At 41.2% G+C, this 16073-nt stretch overlaps 2 protein-coding genes across 2 annotated transcripts; one reads left to right on the forward strand and one right to left on the reverse strand.

Annotated features, from left to right (window-relative positions):
- Nucleotides 1–2084: 2084 nt before the first annotated feature.
- LOC137257524 (protein rtoA-like) lies at nt 2085–5262 on the reverse strand. The gene is made up of 3 exons (XM_067794850.1): nt 5168–5262; nt 2542–3366; nt 2085–2478 (listed from the first exon to the last, which is right to left on the reverse strand). The coding sequence occupies exons 1-3, from the start codon at nt 5260–5262 to the stop codon at nt 2085–2087; spliced, it is 1314 nt and encodes a 437-aa protein (XP_067650951.1).
- A 1296-nt stretch (nt 5263–6558) lies between these two features.
- LOC137258945 (tubulin beta chain-like) lies at nt 6559–15978 on the forward strand. The gene is made up of 4 exons (XM_067796642.1): nt 6559–6914; nt 13020–13128; nt 14001–14356; nt 14660–15978. Exons 1-4 carry the CDS (start codon nt 6858–6860, stop codon nt 15473–15475), a joined length of 1338 nt encoding a protein of 445 aa, XP_067652743.1. The 5' UTR covers nt 6559–6857; the 3' UTR covers nt 15476–15978.
- Nucleotides 15979–16073: the final 95 nt, after the last annotated feature.

The following is a 16073-nucleotide window of genomic DNA, read 5'->3' on the forward strand; positions in this document are numbered from 1 at the left end:
GACCTCTCATGTAACGAGACGTGGGTGGGGTTCGAGATTAAAATTGACATTCTGTATTTATATTATTTTAAAACATATAAAATGCGTTTACAGAATTTGTCCTCAGAGAGAATCGTCTTTAAATGTACGAAGACGAAGAAAACGTCATCAAAACATGAGACACATCTTGGTAGGGGTCTCTAGTGTCAGCTTTGAAAACGTCAGAAACAAGATCCATGCCCAACTCCCACGAAAAATGGGTTATTCTTCCTGGAAGACACGTGACAGTGGTGTTAAAATGAACAGCTGTACCTTTGAAACCATTACACACTGCCCCATCCTCCAACACCCGTATTCGCCCTGCTTGACGACAGAGTGAGAAAATTTTCCGCCGCTTTTAGCAGTATTCAAGGAATATCACGGCGAGGGACATGCACCAGAAATGGGCCTCCCACATTGTACCCGTATGGGAAATCGACTTCAGGGGTTCCTTTCGCGAGGCAACGTTTACTAAGCCACTTGGCTATGCTACCGCCCGCCTAGGATAATGCCTTTCTGTTAACGATATGTTACAGTGCCTGGATGAAGCAAATTAGCTTCTTTGACAGAGGTCTATGAACTTTGAAAAATGTTTTGCATCTAGCAATGCTGTACGTAAGAAGTAAGACCTCAGGGCCTAGATTTTCGAAGCGCTCTTGGCGCTAAGATAGTCTTAAGTTAATGTTAATGAACGGCACTTACGACTATCTTAGAACTAAGAGAGCTTCGAAAACCTGGGCCCTGAACCTTTCAGTCACCACGGCACATCCGCTCTCAAGAATGTCAACATTGTGATTGTTGTTTGCCGTCACCACCAGCAATTTCCAGTTCCAAGGTCCTGGGGCTAGATTTTCGAAGCTCTCTTAGCGCTAAGATAGTCGTAAGTTAATGTTAATGTATATGACACTTACGACAATCGTAACGCTAAGAGAGCTTCGAACATTTAGGCCCTGGTCGTGGTTCTGCAAAGCGATCTTAGCGCTAAAGTTGATCGTAACTCCCACACCTTAACATAGACTTACGACTGTCGTAGCGTTAAGGTTGCTGTCTACAACGACACCCAGGGCCTCTTTTGATAAAGCACTAAGGTGATCATAAGTCACTAAGGTAACCTTAGTGCAATGTTGAAGAATGGGAGTTAACTTAAAGGTTAAACTTAGTAAAGGTTGCTCCGTGAATGAAGACCCTGGTCCTGGCGGTGGCCTTTTCATGACAAGAATGGGTTGCTTAAGATTTTATGCAACATCTGCACAGGTAAAAAAGTGAAAACAGTTATCAATTCTCTCAGTTATATATGCACATACATTTTATATATTGCTGCAGGTAAACTATTGCATGTACTTGTTCATCTCCTATGTGCACCTGTACAGGTAAAAACGTGAGAGAAGCAGTTTTCAATTTCTCCTTATATAGGCCATATTGCACGATTTTACGAGAGCATCTGCATGTAAAACGTGCAATATGGTCACTTACATACAAGCTCATGTATACCGACCAGAAAAAGAAACGCAATTCTTGTTTGAGGACATAAACATGAACTCTTACTTTTATGAGAGTTCATTATTTTCGAAACTCTCGTTTCTTTAGCTGTTAGTATAGTTTTAATATATTGCTGTAGGTGCATCTATATGGTCATTTACATGCGCTTGTTCGCTTCCTTATAGAAACATTGAACAAACAAGATATTGGAAATATTTAAGTACGCACTGTACTTACGAATCCCTGGCGTAGATGCATATATAAAACCCCTGCAGCATGAACATATGCTGCGAGTCCAGTTTAACCCATCGCGTTCAGGATTTGTCCATTGGGTTTATTTGCGCAATCGTCAACGATTTCATACTGTTCATTCTATTTCAAATTTCAAATCTTTTCAATACCTTTACTAACCATTTAATTTTTATTTGAAGGAAATTAAACATTATGATAAGATGTTCTGTATGTCATTTGTGACTGATTGCTGCGATGGTTGAGTGAAGTTGTAGTGATCTCCGTCGTCACATTTAGTCAACAGTATTCGCTTTCAGATCAGATCATGTGTATGTCCAGCACATTCCCGGTGCGTTCTACAGCACAAAGAAGTCATCTTTTAACGTGCTTCCAGACACAAGGAAGCCATCTTTTAACGTGTTTCCAGACACAAGGAAGCTATCTTTTAACGTGCTTCCAGACACAAGGAGGCCATCTTTTGACGTGTTTCCAGACACAAGGAAGCCATCTTTTGACGTGTTTCCAGACACAAGGAGGCCATCTTTTGACGTGTTTCCAGACACAAGGAAGCCATCTTTTGACGTGTTTCCAGACACAAGGAAGCCATCTTTTGACGTGTTTCCAGACACAAGGAAGCCATCTTTTAACGTGTTTCCAGACACAAGGAAGTCATCTTTTGACGTGTTTCCAGACACAAGGAAGCCATCTTTTGACGTGCTTCCAGACACAAGGAAGCCATCTTTTGGCGTGCTTCCAGACACAAGGAAGCCATCTTTTAACGTGCTTCCAGACACAAGGAAGCCATCTTTTCACGTGTTTCCGGACACAAGGAAGTCATCTTTTAACGTGTTTCCAGACACAAGGAAGCCATCTTTTAACGTGCTTCCAGACACAAAGAAGCCATCTTTTGAAGTGTTTCCAGACACAAGTAAGCCATCTTTTAACGTGCTTCCAGACACAAGGAAGCCATCTTTTAACGTGTTTCCAGACACAAGTAAGCCATCTTTTAACGTGTTTCCAGATACAAGGAAGCCATCTTTTAACGTGTTTCCAGACACAAGGAAGCCATCTTTTGACGTGTTTCCAGACACAAGTAAGCAATCTTTTAACGTGCTTCCAGACACAAGGAAGCCATCTTTTAACGTGTTTCCAGACACAAGTAAGCCATCTTTTGACGTGTTTCCAGACACAAGGAAGCCATCTTTTAACGTTCTTCCAGACACAAGGAAGTCATCTTTTGACGTATTGCCAGACACAAGGAAGCCATCTTTTGACGTGTTTCCAGATACAAGGAAGCCATAATTCAATGTGCTTCCAGACACATACAAGTCATCTTTTAATGTGTTTCCAGACACAAGAAAGCCATCTTTTGACGTGTTTCCAGACACAAAGAAGCCATCTTTTAACGTGCTTCCAGACACAAGTAAGCCATCTTTTGACGTGTTTCCAGACTCAAGGAAGTCATCTTTTGACGTGTTTCCAGACTCAAGGAAGCCATCTTTTGACGTGTTTCCTGACTCAAAGAAGCCATCTTTTAACGTGCTTCCAGACACAAGTAAGCCATCTTTTAACGTGTTTTCAGACACAAGGAGGCCATCAATCAACGTGCTTCCAGAGACAAGGAAGTCATCTTTTAATCTGTTTCCAGACACATACAAGTCATCTTTTAATGTGTTTCCAGACACAAGAAAGCCATCTTTTGACGTGTTTCCAGACACATGGAAGCCATCTCTTAATGTGTTTCCAGACACAAGTAAGCCATCTTTTCACGTATTTCTGGACACAAGGAAGTCATCTTTTAAAGTGTTTCCAGACACAAGTAAGCCATCTTTTGACGATTTTCTGACACAAGGAAGCCATCTTCCCACGTGTTTCCAGACACACGAAAGCCATCTTTTCACATATTTCTGGACACAAGGAAGTCATCTTTTGACGTGTTTCCAGACACAAGGAAGCCATCTTTTCACGTATTTCTGAACACAAGGAGGTCATCTTTTAAAGTGTCTCCAGACACAAGTAAGCCATCTTTTAACGATTTTCTGACACAAGGAAGCCGTCTTTCCACGTGTTTCCAGACACAAGGAAGCCATCTTTTAACGTGTTTCCAGACATACGGAAGCATCTTTCAACGTAATTCCAGACACATGTGAGTGATCTTTCAACGTGTTTCCAGAGACGGGGAAGTCATTTTTTGACGTGTTTTTTGGACACAAGAAAACCATCTTTCAACGTGTTTCCAGACACAAGAAAGCCATCTTTTGACGTGTTTCCAGACACGTGGACGTCATCTTTTGACGTGTTGCCAGACACAAGGAAGGCGTCTTTGACGTGTTTCCAGACTCAAAGAAGCCATCTTTTAACGTGATTCTAAGCACAAGCTCGGGGGCCATCTTTTAAGATGGTCAAGTGTAACACGTCACATTCCACCCGGGATTGGAAACCTCACCCTCAGAGTCAAGTACCTAATCGCCAGTATCCAAAGTAATCTGAACTTGCCACACATTCTGGGTGAGTGAGTGAGTTTAGTTTTACGCAACACTAAGCAATATTCCAGCTATATGGTGGCGTTCTGTAAATAATCGAGTCTGGACCAGACAATCCTGTGATCAACAGCATGAACATTGATCTGCACAACTGGGAACCGATGACATGTGTCAACCAAGCCAGCGATCCTCACCACCCGATCCCGTTAGTCACCTATTACAACAAGCATAGTCACCGTTTATGGCAAGCATGGGTTGCTGAAGACCTATTCTACCCCGCACCTTCACGGGTTTCACACATTCCGAAATGCATGAGCTCTACTGGGCTGTCAGGGTCTATATGATGGACGAATGAGTCTGTGGCTCGTTACATAAGATAACCTGACCCTCTCTCCAACCCCGCTCGAAAAACAACCCGTAAAACAACCGCCTTAAGCGTCTATATATTACGTAAATATTGCCCCGTGTTATTATAAACTAGCGTCCAAAGGAAATGCGACCAAAATACAAATGACTGCAAATTTACAATAAAATCGTCAGTCTGTTCGAAATTGCTAGAACCACATCTCTCGAACACATCTGTATTTTCAATGAACACTTGCGGTTGCATTTTGTATATTGTGAAAAAAACAACCCGACTTGGCTCGCAAAAACTGGAAATTGTGCACAAAGTTACCCGTATCAAATTAGGGTATAAATGCTGATCAGGTTTATTCTCTTACATCATATTAATCGATTGAAAACCAGGAACATACCTCACTTAACAGCAGAAGAGGGGGGAGAGTATGCTGCAGAAGGTATGCAACTCAAGAGCATGTGGCTATAGGACCATGGGATGCTGCAAATCCGTCATCACCAGACGTGTCACACGGCAACGACAGACTGACAGTACTACAGACAGTAGACCAATGGTCACTACCCAACAAGATGACCGGTATTTACGGTATTTATTTCACCTACGGAGCCCATACGTCACTGTGACTTCATCAAGCGCAACGGCCTTCCACATCCAGTCAGCAGACTGACTGTGGCCAGACGACTCCGCTATCATGGTCTCCGTGCCTATTGATCTTACAATGACATGACGTTGACGTGCCAACACCGACGTGCCAGATTGAGATGGGCCAGGACTGTGCCACACTGGCAACAGCAAAACTGGCGAAGAGTGCTCCTTTTGAGTCGAAGGCAGGCCCTAGCTCTTCGATATCTGTCCCTAACTGAGCGCCTTTGGAACCAACTGAGACGTGGTACTCTGAAACGCCAAAATCAACCACTGACTAGGAACGCTTTTGGCAGCTGCCCTGTAAGAGGATTGGCGTCAGACCCATAATCTCACCTACGTCGGGGTCAGACCTGCATCACTGCTAGGGTTGGCCACACCCGGTATTGAAGAATGTGTGCTTCCAAGAAAGTTGTAAAAGCTCCCAGTCGATACTGCTGCGGTGATCGAATACTGGATATTGCACCCCAATGTCATTCATGAGCCAAAAGATCACGAGCTGCGTTGTGTTTCTTCTTGTCATCCATTCAGTACTGTTGTTGGATGATTGCTTTTTACAATAAAACATTTTAAGTCACCGTAATTTGCTTTTGTTTTGTTATAGCCCGAAAAAATATTTGGTGGCGTTTTGGGGGCACTAGTTTATTTGTTAAATATTTCATAGTTTTATTTTTATTGTGAGTGAGTGAGTGAGTGAGTGAGATTTACGCCGCACTCAGCAATATTCCAACTATATGGAGGCGGTCTGTAAATAATCTAGTATGAACCAGACAGTCCGGTGATCAACAACATGAGCATCGATCTGCGCAACTGGGAACCGATGACATGTGTCAACCAAGTCAGCGAGCCTGACCTCCCGATCCCCTTAGTCGCCTCTTTAGACAAGCATAGTCGTCTTTTATGGCAAGCATGGGTTGCTGAAGGCCTATTCTACCCCGGGCCCTGTAAGTGTGAATTGATTTGAATATTCGCTGGCACTTAAAGCGTTCTGACGCAGCACAATGAATGAGAATGGTTTTACGCCACTTTGTAAATATAATATTCAAGCAATATCATGGCGGCGGAAACCAGTCGTCCGAGTTATCCACTGTCGCAGATGTCGTCGTCTTGGGTGGTGTTTACAACTACTGGGTGCAAGACTACTCCAATATGACTTGTTTCATAATAATTTCGTCTTTTTAACATTTTCACTAGTTTATTCCCAATATGTGCAGATCGATACCCATGTTGTTGATCACTGGATTTCCTGGTTCAGACTCGATTATTTACATACCGCCGCCATATGCAGTAGCTGGAATATTGCTGAAACTAAAACTAAACCCACTCACTATTTTCCTCCCTATGGTCGAAAATGGTGAGATAACGGAACACAGACGAGACACTATCATCCATAAATGCCATGTACGTCTTCTTCCCCTTATTATAATGTCGAAATACAACGAATACTCCCTCTGTGACAAACGTGACTGATTCGGGTTAGACGGGAACGTGTAATTTCAAAAGTTTTACTGTAGTTACCTCCCTTGAAATGACGATTTGCACTGTGGCCGGGGAGAGTTTCAATGTAACTTATGTAGGTTCAAGACCCTCAGCCACGTCCAAATCGCGGTTGCAAACACCTTGAGACAGAGGGGCATCTCAGAACCATGAGGGAAATCGTCCACATGCAGGCTGGCCAATGCGGCAACCAAATTGGTTCAAAGGTACAGTAGACTAAATCGTTTCGAAATTTCACTAGTACACCTGCATTTGTCTCCAGACGGGAACTGATAGCAACGCACGTGTCTTAGAAACGTCAGGCGTGTGACCTTTCAGTGAGTCAGCCATGTTTGTAATATGATGTAATTTGACTCAGTTGCCTGTCAGATGATGGTTTTGGGTATTGAGTTAAAACTTTGTGAACATTGTTAACCGTAGTACATCATGACACAGACATCATTTTGTCAGGCATCTGTACGGAGACAGTTCACTGATAAGGCCGCAAGTTAGATTCTCTCCCGTGAGATGTGGCCTGTTCGCGCTTTTTTTTCAATGTTCACTGGCCAGTGTCAGGTGTTAAATCGTTCTCTTTATCTTGTCTAACAGGAAGCAATAAGTATTTCTGAGAATCAGAGTCTGGGATCGAATGTGAGATAGTAATTAATCGCTGATTCACTGATAAATAAGACGTGTGTGGGCTTCGCTCAGGGTGATGATGAATTTAAAGGGGGTCATACATTTTGTTCTGGGCGGGTGGCCTATCAGTTTTGTACTGTCTAATCTACGGGCCAGCGACCAGTTATCGCCGCGTACAAGTTACCTGCAAAACGTGTCTGAAGCGCTTGCACAGACAGCTTGACATGTACTGCCTTAGTATTTCACACATTGACACATCACAAATGCTATGGGCTGTGAGAGTTAAAATCACTTAGAGGTCACATGCAAAGTAAAACACAACTTTGCAGATTCTGAAACCTTTTCGGTATGCACTTACCGAAAGAAATCATCAATGTCAATTCAACCACCAATAAAGTAGACAAAAAGCGATATTGGAGTTTGCAATTCAATAGTTTTCCCCCAGCGCTGGGGGAAAAAGTGGTTTCAACAGCTGTGCTGCACTGCGCTCATAACGCATGCACAGGGAGTAGGTTCGCGGAACATGAAATAGTATGCCTGCCTGGAGTATGGGGTCGTGAGCTGTTGTCTAATCTTGGTTGTGCACATAAACAAGTAAATAATCTACTCGTTACATGTAAAAACCATGTTGATTGTGATAAGCAGACTCTATCACAGAGAAAACTCAATGTCTGGTTCATTGACTCATATATGTCTTGTTAGCCTGTCTGCTGAGGACAATATACATTGCACAACTTCAGTTACTGACCATTTGCAATTTGAAATTAACACCTATCGGGCTTACAAGCCATAAAGAAAGAGCCGGCTAAGCCTACTGGCAAATGAACCAGTGGCCAACGAAAAAAGCCTGTTACATTGGCATTGGCACTGACTGGGTTCGGTACTGTGGCTTCTTCGTTTCGAGGGAGGTAAACCCAAGCACAAAATAATGCACTTTTGATTTGCGATTATACGCCTATTCTGTTTATTTGTTTTTTCACAATTACCAATGCGTTTTATATATTTTAAACACATAACTGTGTTTTAGTTATGTTTGATTTTTTGGTTGCATGTGACCTTTAAGTATTTTGCATTGTAGACATTACAAATACGAATGCCCTAATAGTGTGTTGACACATAATTTCATAAATGGTGAGGACTGAATGAAAATCACCCTGGCTATGTTGAGAATTTATGACATATTACAGTTCAGTCCATTGAAAAGTGTAGATTTTATTAATGCCAACACTCGATCAGTAAACTTTGAATATTTCTAAATTTCCCTCTCCATTTCATGGACCTGACAGATACCATGCAGACGATACTTACGAAATAGAACTAGAGGGGACATTTTCACCTTTTTCTTTACTTTTTTCCCTGATAAAACAGACGCTACCAAAATTGCCAACTACTCAAAGAGTCATCTTTGATCAGTTCAACTGTGCTGCGACATTTCCTTACGTCTGTCAGCTAATATTCACATCCTTCAACACCGAGAGCGATGAGAGCAAGATTTGTTCGTTTATATGTCATTTTTTTTTAAAAATGAATTCCAATTATGAAATTTCTTCAATATGTCATATTTTGAAGCACAATGGGTTTTTTGCCAAATGTATGGCACATTTGGTGATTAACATGAAAAATTTAGAAATGGCAGTGACCGGTCTTACTAGGGGTGTGTCTGTCTTTGTCTGTCTTTTCTTCGTCTGTGCTCACTTGCTTTGTTCATAATTTTTAGGAAAGGGGTGGGGGGGTAGAATCATTCATATTGTACATGCCTCTCCATAAAATTATTTATTTCCCCCACCCACAGATAGCAATGGATATATACGTGGATAACTCTTTCTGGTGTTTCAGATAGTGCAGTGTAGGCTGACTTCAAACTAGGTTTCTTATTCAAAAACATGTCTGTAACCTTGAGTTGCAATGTTGTTAAAGGCAGCACTCAGCCGTATTCCACAGTGTTTCCCCTAGACATAAAATGTTAAGAGTGGTCATGACTCCCTTGTGTCATGAGTGGGAGTCATGGACTTGTTTATGGGAGTCACATACGCAGATTTTCTGTGTCATGGGAAACACTGATTCCAGCTATATGTTGTCGGTCTGAAAATATTTGAATTGTGAAAGTATATGCATCTCAAACTTGTGTCGTCAAGCGTTTTCATTTTTTGTAGATTAAGTAGTAAATATTTTCAGTTATGAAAATAACTGTCGTACCAAAACAGATCCTCAGTGTTGACATTGTGTCTTTAAACAATGACATGGAAAAACGTGTAAGAATTCTCAGCACTTGCATAAATAGACGGGTCACATCTATCCACCCCTTGGCAGTGCACTGCTGAGTCTGTCACAGACTCTGAACTGCATTATTTTGCCTTTAACCGAGGCATTGTGGTGTAGCCAAGTGGTTAGAGTATTCACTTGTCACACCAAAGACCTGGGTTCTATTCCCCACATAGGTACAATGTGTGAAGCCATTTCTGGTGTCCCCTGCCATGATGTTGCCGAAAGTGGCGTAAACTCAACTCCCTCACTCACCCTTCTGTCTAACCTTTTTGTCAATGCTAAAGGTGTAAACGAAGCCTTTATATTCTTAGGTTCTGAATTGCCTATTCAAATTAAACTATAGTGGTAGCTTCCATCAAAATTAAATGTTTTCAAAGAATAAGCATTATTCAATACACAGCTCAAACTAGACTCTTTCAGCATTTTTAGTGGTCTTGGACTATTTCTGGACCTTTCTCTAACTGCAATTGCTCCTTTGGTTATAACTTAGCTCCAGGCATCATGGACAAATTTATGAAAATGTAAAGCACAACCAGTTCATTAGCCAGAAGACCTTTGAAGGTCCAGGAGAGTATAGGCTTTCAGTAACCCATGCTTGCCACAAAAGGCGACTATGCTTATCGTAAGGGGTGACTAAGTGGTTCGGATGGTCAGACTTGCTGACTTGATTGACACATGTCATTGGTTCCCATTTGTGCAGATCAATGCTCATGCTGTTGATCACTAGATTGTCTGGTCCAGACTCGATTATTTACAGAAAACCGCCTTATAGCTGGAGTAGTGCTGAGTGTGGCTGTAAAACTAAACTCACTGTCACTCATTAGCCAGAAACCCAGTTATTATTACGTTTGCGAAAGCTATGTATTTCTGTCTTGGTAAAATTTGACTATTCCATGTGATAATATTTGGTGTCCCTGATCATTACTCAAACTATTTTCCATCTTAAGTCTTCGTAATTATAGTCCGTTTGATTTCATTTGAAAACGATGATTTACTCACAAACACAAAATCTACTAAATTCAGTGAAACCGAATTTTGGTTTTGGTTGACAGACCAATTCTGATGTCTCAACCTGTGAAGGTCCCGGGGTAGAATAGGCCTTCAGCAATCCATGCTTACCAAAAAAGGCACTGTGACTTTAATCTATTTGTCCAAATTCAGTTTTAATTAAACTTCCTGGTAGTGAGATAATGGTTGTTTACAGTCGTCCTTACACTTCCTCAAAGCAGGGGTGGAAATAACCCGTTGCCCGACGTCCCAGTCTATTTTTTTTTCTGTCAGGCAAGCTAATTTGTATATCACTCTGTACCAGTGGACTTTCCATTGTTAATTATGTTGTTTATTTAAGTAATCAACAAGAGAATTGGCTGGAGTAGTGAAAAAATTGTCAGGGCAAGTGATTTTACAAGTGCCACTGTACCGGGGTATATATATTAGCAATTCAAGAATTATTTCCATCCCTGTCAAGGATCTACTGAACATGTCAGCCTTTGAGTGATTTCATCAGCTATGCTGGGCTGTGCTCATAGCTGACGAGCAGAGGTTAGGTCAGTGCGGCTTGACCCGGAGAGGGGACTTTTACAGGACACAGCAAATGATGCATACAAGGATCATCGCTACGGTCTGAGTTGGAGAACAAGAGATATTTCTTGTGATTACAAGCATCTTTGGTCTGCAGTAATGAATATTCACTAGTCCCATATAGCAGATATGCAAACCAAGTCTTCTAGAAATTGCAGCGTTACAAATACTAATTTCATTGCTAAAAATTGCTCAGCTTGAAAACTGGAATGTTTAAATACATGCCTATGGAAACATAGAAAAATATGTTGTTTGTGAATAGCTATCTGTCACTGCCAAAACTCTCTGTATGTTGAACATTTATTGACACCTATGTGTCTCCCTGCCTGTTCAATCATTGACAACATGCAATTTGAACGTAAAACCTATCAGGCTATACACCATAAACAGAATACATTGATTTATGGCACATGCACCTGGGTTTTGCCTCTGTCATATTGTGACAGGCAGGTGTGATCCTTGTGCAGATGAGATGTTATTATAGCTGTGGGTTGCACACATCTGCATCCATTTTTCCTGGATCAGTGGAAATGGGTGCAAACTCAGATTGTCAGTTTCAAGTTCTGCTGTGTACTCTGATGAACGATAGTTTCCAGCCTTGCAGCAGTTCACCATCTCAGTATTTGTTGATTGGATCGAATGCAAATGAATTTACAAAACCCAACATCTCTATGTACATTTTATATAGATAACAACTACTTCTGTTGTATATGATGCAGAGTTTGGGTTGACAATGGTATGTGAATCCATACCAAAACGTTGCATCATGTACAATAAAAGAAGTTGATAAAAATCTTACTTTATTGCTCACCAAATTTCTGAAACACATCTTCTCTGTATGCACACAATGAACCTTCTGCATATCGGCATATGAATGAACCAATGAAAAGTCTTCGTAACACTGGAGTGCACACCCACCTGCTCTGACTGGATTCCATCTCAAGGTGCATCGTTTCAAGGGAAGTAAACCCAAGGACAAAATATTGCACTATTGATTCGTGATTTTACACTTATAATTTTGTTTATTTGTTTTTCCAAAATAGAAAATGTATATTATATGTCATGAACAAGTGATAATTGTGTGTTAAATATGTTTGGTTTTTTTTAGGAGGTTGCATGTGACCTTTAAAATATGCATGGTATGGACATGGAAGTTCATATGCCAAAATAGCTATTGCAATTGTTAGTTAGAGTTCACAGTTTAAAGTGAACAATTTTGTGTGTCTTAGATGCCATGAATTCTTTCTGCTTTGATTCTCTACAGTTGAGCTTACTGGATGCCCATGAATTGCTGGTCAAGGCAGTTATTATGTTAAAATAGTGAAAAGTGTATTTCTGCATGTAAGATGGATGCACTGATGCAAACTTTGCACGATATGATGCATGGTTCATGTAATTTATGTTTTCTCAGTTTTATTTTTACATGTCAGTTATTGTTTCAAGTCTTGACTCATTTGTCTCTTGTATTTTGACAGAAAACAACAAACATGACTAATGTAGAGTGTCAGTGATGGGTACTTGACTGATGGGTCGTTGTCTTTTCTCTAATAATCTCTACCTATAACAGAAATGACTGGGATTAGTTGTTTACAGGTTTTCATTGAACTATGGTTTCAACATCAGACAACTTACTGTCAGTGTAACTGGCTGCTTGTTGTGCACAAAATGTTGAAAATGCTGAATCACGGTATGCATTGTTGTCATATTATGACCTCAGTATTGACATACCTGTATCATGACAACCCTCCTTAGAATATGAATTGCTATCCATCACCAGTTAGTGGTACAGTTTGAATGGCAAGAATGTGGGTGTATTGTATAAATGTATGCTTATGTCTCCTTTACAGTTCTGGGAGGTAATCTCTGATGAGCACGGAATCGACCCCACCGGCACCTACCACGGTGACTCCGACCTCCAGTTGGAGAGAATCAACGTGTACTACAACGAAGCTTCTGGTAGATACAATAGATAGTTGACACTATTCATAAACTTGACACAGGGCTTGTCACCATAAATGTGTCTCATTTAAAAGAACCATCACTTTTCCTCTGAATCAAAGATATTTAAGTACGATATGGCCATCAGGTTTTATCTGAACCTGCTTAGCGGCTATTTTCAGTTCCATGTTGGCTACTTTGTTCTTCAAAATATGGTAATTTGAATCAGAAACATCTCAGTTTCGTTGATTTAAGATAATAAGAACTTTGGAAAAGATAAAATACAAAGTCAGGGTAACAACACCTAGGCCTTGTGGTAGAAATCTGCCGATGGTTTGGGACAACGAACAATACAATACAACAAGATGTGTTTGTTCATTGGGATTTAGGTATCTGATGCCAACAAGCCGAATGTAGGGGATTGTTGCCAATTTTAGTGTCTGAATGTCTTCACATTTGGCACATATGTGCTGTTTAAACTTTTCTGATGAGGTCTTTCGTTCTGGACTGTTTGCAATCCAAAACGTTAGTCTTTTATATGCACATGATTTTGTACATGGGGACGAAAAGGTACCTTTTTTTCTGCTGTCAACCTTTGCACTAATTAGAATTGCCGCTAAGATGACTAGTAAATGAAAACTATTCATGTTTTGTCTTGAAAAGACAATATGAGATAATTGATATTTGTGATAGGAGGGGTTGGGGATTATTTTTTTTTCGTTTCTAATTTTTGTTTTTGTTTTGGGATAGATTTGTGAATGGCAAATTTGTCAATGATACAAATGAAATGAAACCTGGCTTTGGAAACCATTTTATTCATTGTATGTTGTAGGACAGTGATTGATAATGTTAAAAGTATCTCTTGAAAGCTTTGATTTTCAACTTTACAGGAGGCAAATATGTCCCCCGAGCTGTCTTGGTTGACCTGGAACCCGGCACCATGGACTCTGTTCGATCTGGTCCCTTTGGTCAAATCTTCCGTCCAGACAACTTTGTGTTCGGTCAGAGCGGTGCTGGTAACAACTGGGCCAAGGGTCACTACACAGAAGGTGCTGAACTGGTAGACTCCGTGTTGGATGTTGTTCGCAAAGAGGCCGAGAGCTGTGACTGTCTTCAGGGCTTCCAGCTGACCCACTCTCTGGGTGGTGGCACCGGGTCAGGCATGGGCACCCTCCTCATCAGTAAGATCAGGGAGGAGTACCCCGACAGAATCATGAACACTTTCTCCGTTGTGCCATCACCAAAGGTACATGCTTACAAAGATTAGTTACCAATGAGTGCATCTCTGAATTTACCAGCAAGATATTTTATATTAGTTTAGACCATCCCTTCCATTTGTGAGCACCATACTGTTGCAGATGGCATTGCATATCTTCTGCTTTCTTTCGTTTCAGACAGTTTGTAATGTAACTGAAATATATTTGTTTCGTAGTGGTGTGAAATAGTGGTGTCATACATTTTGAAGTTAACAGTTGCAGTGAGTTTATCAAAAATGTGTTCGTTTAAAGTTATTGAAATCAGTTGTATCATTCATGATATATCATTGTAGGTATCTGACACAGTCGTCGAGCCCTACAATGCCACACTATCAGTTCATCAGTTGGTTGAGAACACAGATGAAAGTTACTGCATTGACAACGAAGCTCTGTACGACATCTGCTTCAGAACACTGAAACTGACCACACCCACATACGGTGACCTCAATCATCTGGTGTCAGCCACAATGTCCGGAGTGACCACCTGTCTGAGGTTCCCTGGTCAGTTGAACGCCGATCTCCGTAAACTGGCTGTCAACATGGTGCCCTTCCCTCGACTTCACTTCTTCATGCCCGGCTTCGCTCCACTCACCTCCAGAGGAAGCCAACAGTACCGTGCACTCACTGTGCCCGAACTGACCCAGCAGATGTTTGATGCCAAGAACATGATGGCTGCCTGTGATCCCCGTCACGGTCGCTACCTGACAGTAGCTGCCATGTTCCGTGGTCGTATGTCCATGAAGGAGGTCGACGAACAGATGCTCAACGTCCAGAACAAGAACAGCAGCTATTTTGTTGAATGGATCCCCAACAACGTCAAGACAGCTGTCTGTGACATTCCACCACGTGGTCTCAAAATGTCTGCTACCTTTATCGGCAACAGTACAGCCATCCAAGAGCTGTTCAAGCGCATCTCCGAGCAGTTCACGGCCATGTTCAGGAGAAAGGCTTTCCTCCATTGGTACACTGGCGAGGGCATGGATGAGATGGAGTTTACTGAGGCTGAGTCCAACATGAACGACTTGGTGTCTGAGTACCAGCAGTACCAGGATGCATCTGCTGAGGAAGAGGGAGAATTTGATGAGGAGGAAGAGGGAGAAGTGGCTTAATTTGTATCAGTTCTTCTTTGAAAGATCCTGTCATTTCAGTCTCATGTACAGTCTGTCAGTGAAGGGCAAGAGTTTTTGAATCAATGTCAGTTAAGGGTCCATTTCTTAGCAGTATTTCTGGTCAGCCTTCTCAAGGCTTTCATGTTTCATTACTTTTGTCTTTAATCAGTATTACATAACAACATGTATATGGCGTGTCCCCTTCTCATTTTCAAATTTGTGCCAAAAACTAATAGGTTAATCAAATTTAAGGTGTGAGACACTCAATGTGAAATATTCAGTGTTTTCCCTTGTTTTATCACCTCTTACCAATGTGGTAATCATTCCAAGAATGTGTTGTGATTGGAAACTATCTTTCTTGCTGAATTCCAGCTGTTTTGGACAATCATGTTGTTTACTCATCAGTTATTGTGCAATGTCTCTGCTCAATTTACCTGTTGGATTAATTTGATTGCATTAAACAGGTCTGATGCTGTTACAGCAATAAATATGTTGAAATATTATTAATGTCTTTTGTTGCATATTACAGTGGTAGACACAACATATGTTCCACTAGTTCGAGACAAGTAGATTCTAAGGGGCTTGTAATAGGTTCATG

The sequence above is a fragment of the Haliotis asinina genome, chromosome 12, assembly GCF_037392515.1.
Source record: "Haliotis asinina isolate JCU_RB_2024 chromosome 12, JCU_Hal_asi_v2, whole genome shotgun sequence".
NCBI classification, from domain to species: domain Eukaryota; kingdom Metazoa; phylum Mollusca; class Gastropoda; order Lepetellida; family Haliotidae; genus Haliotis; species Haliotis asinina.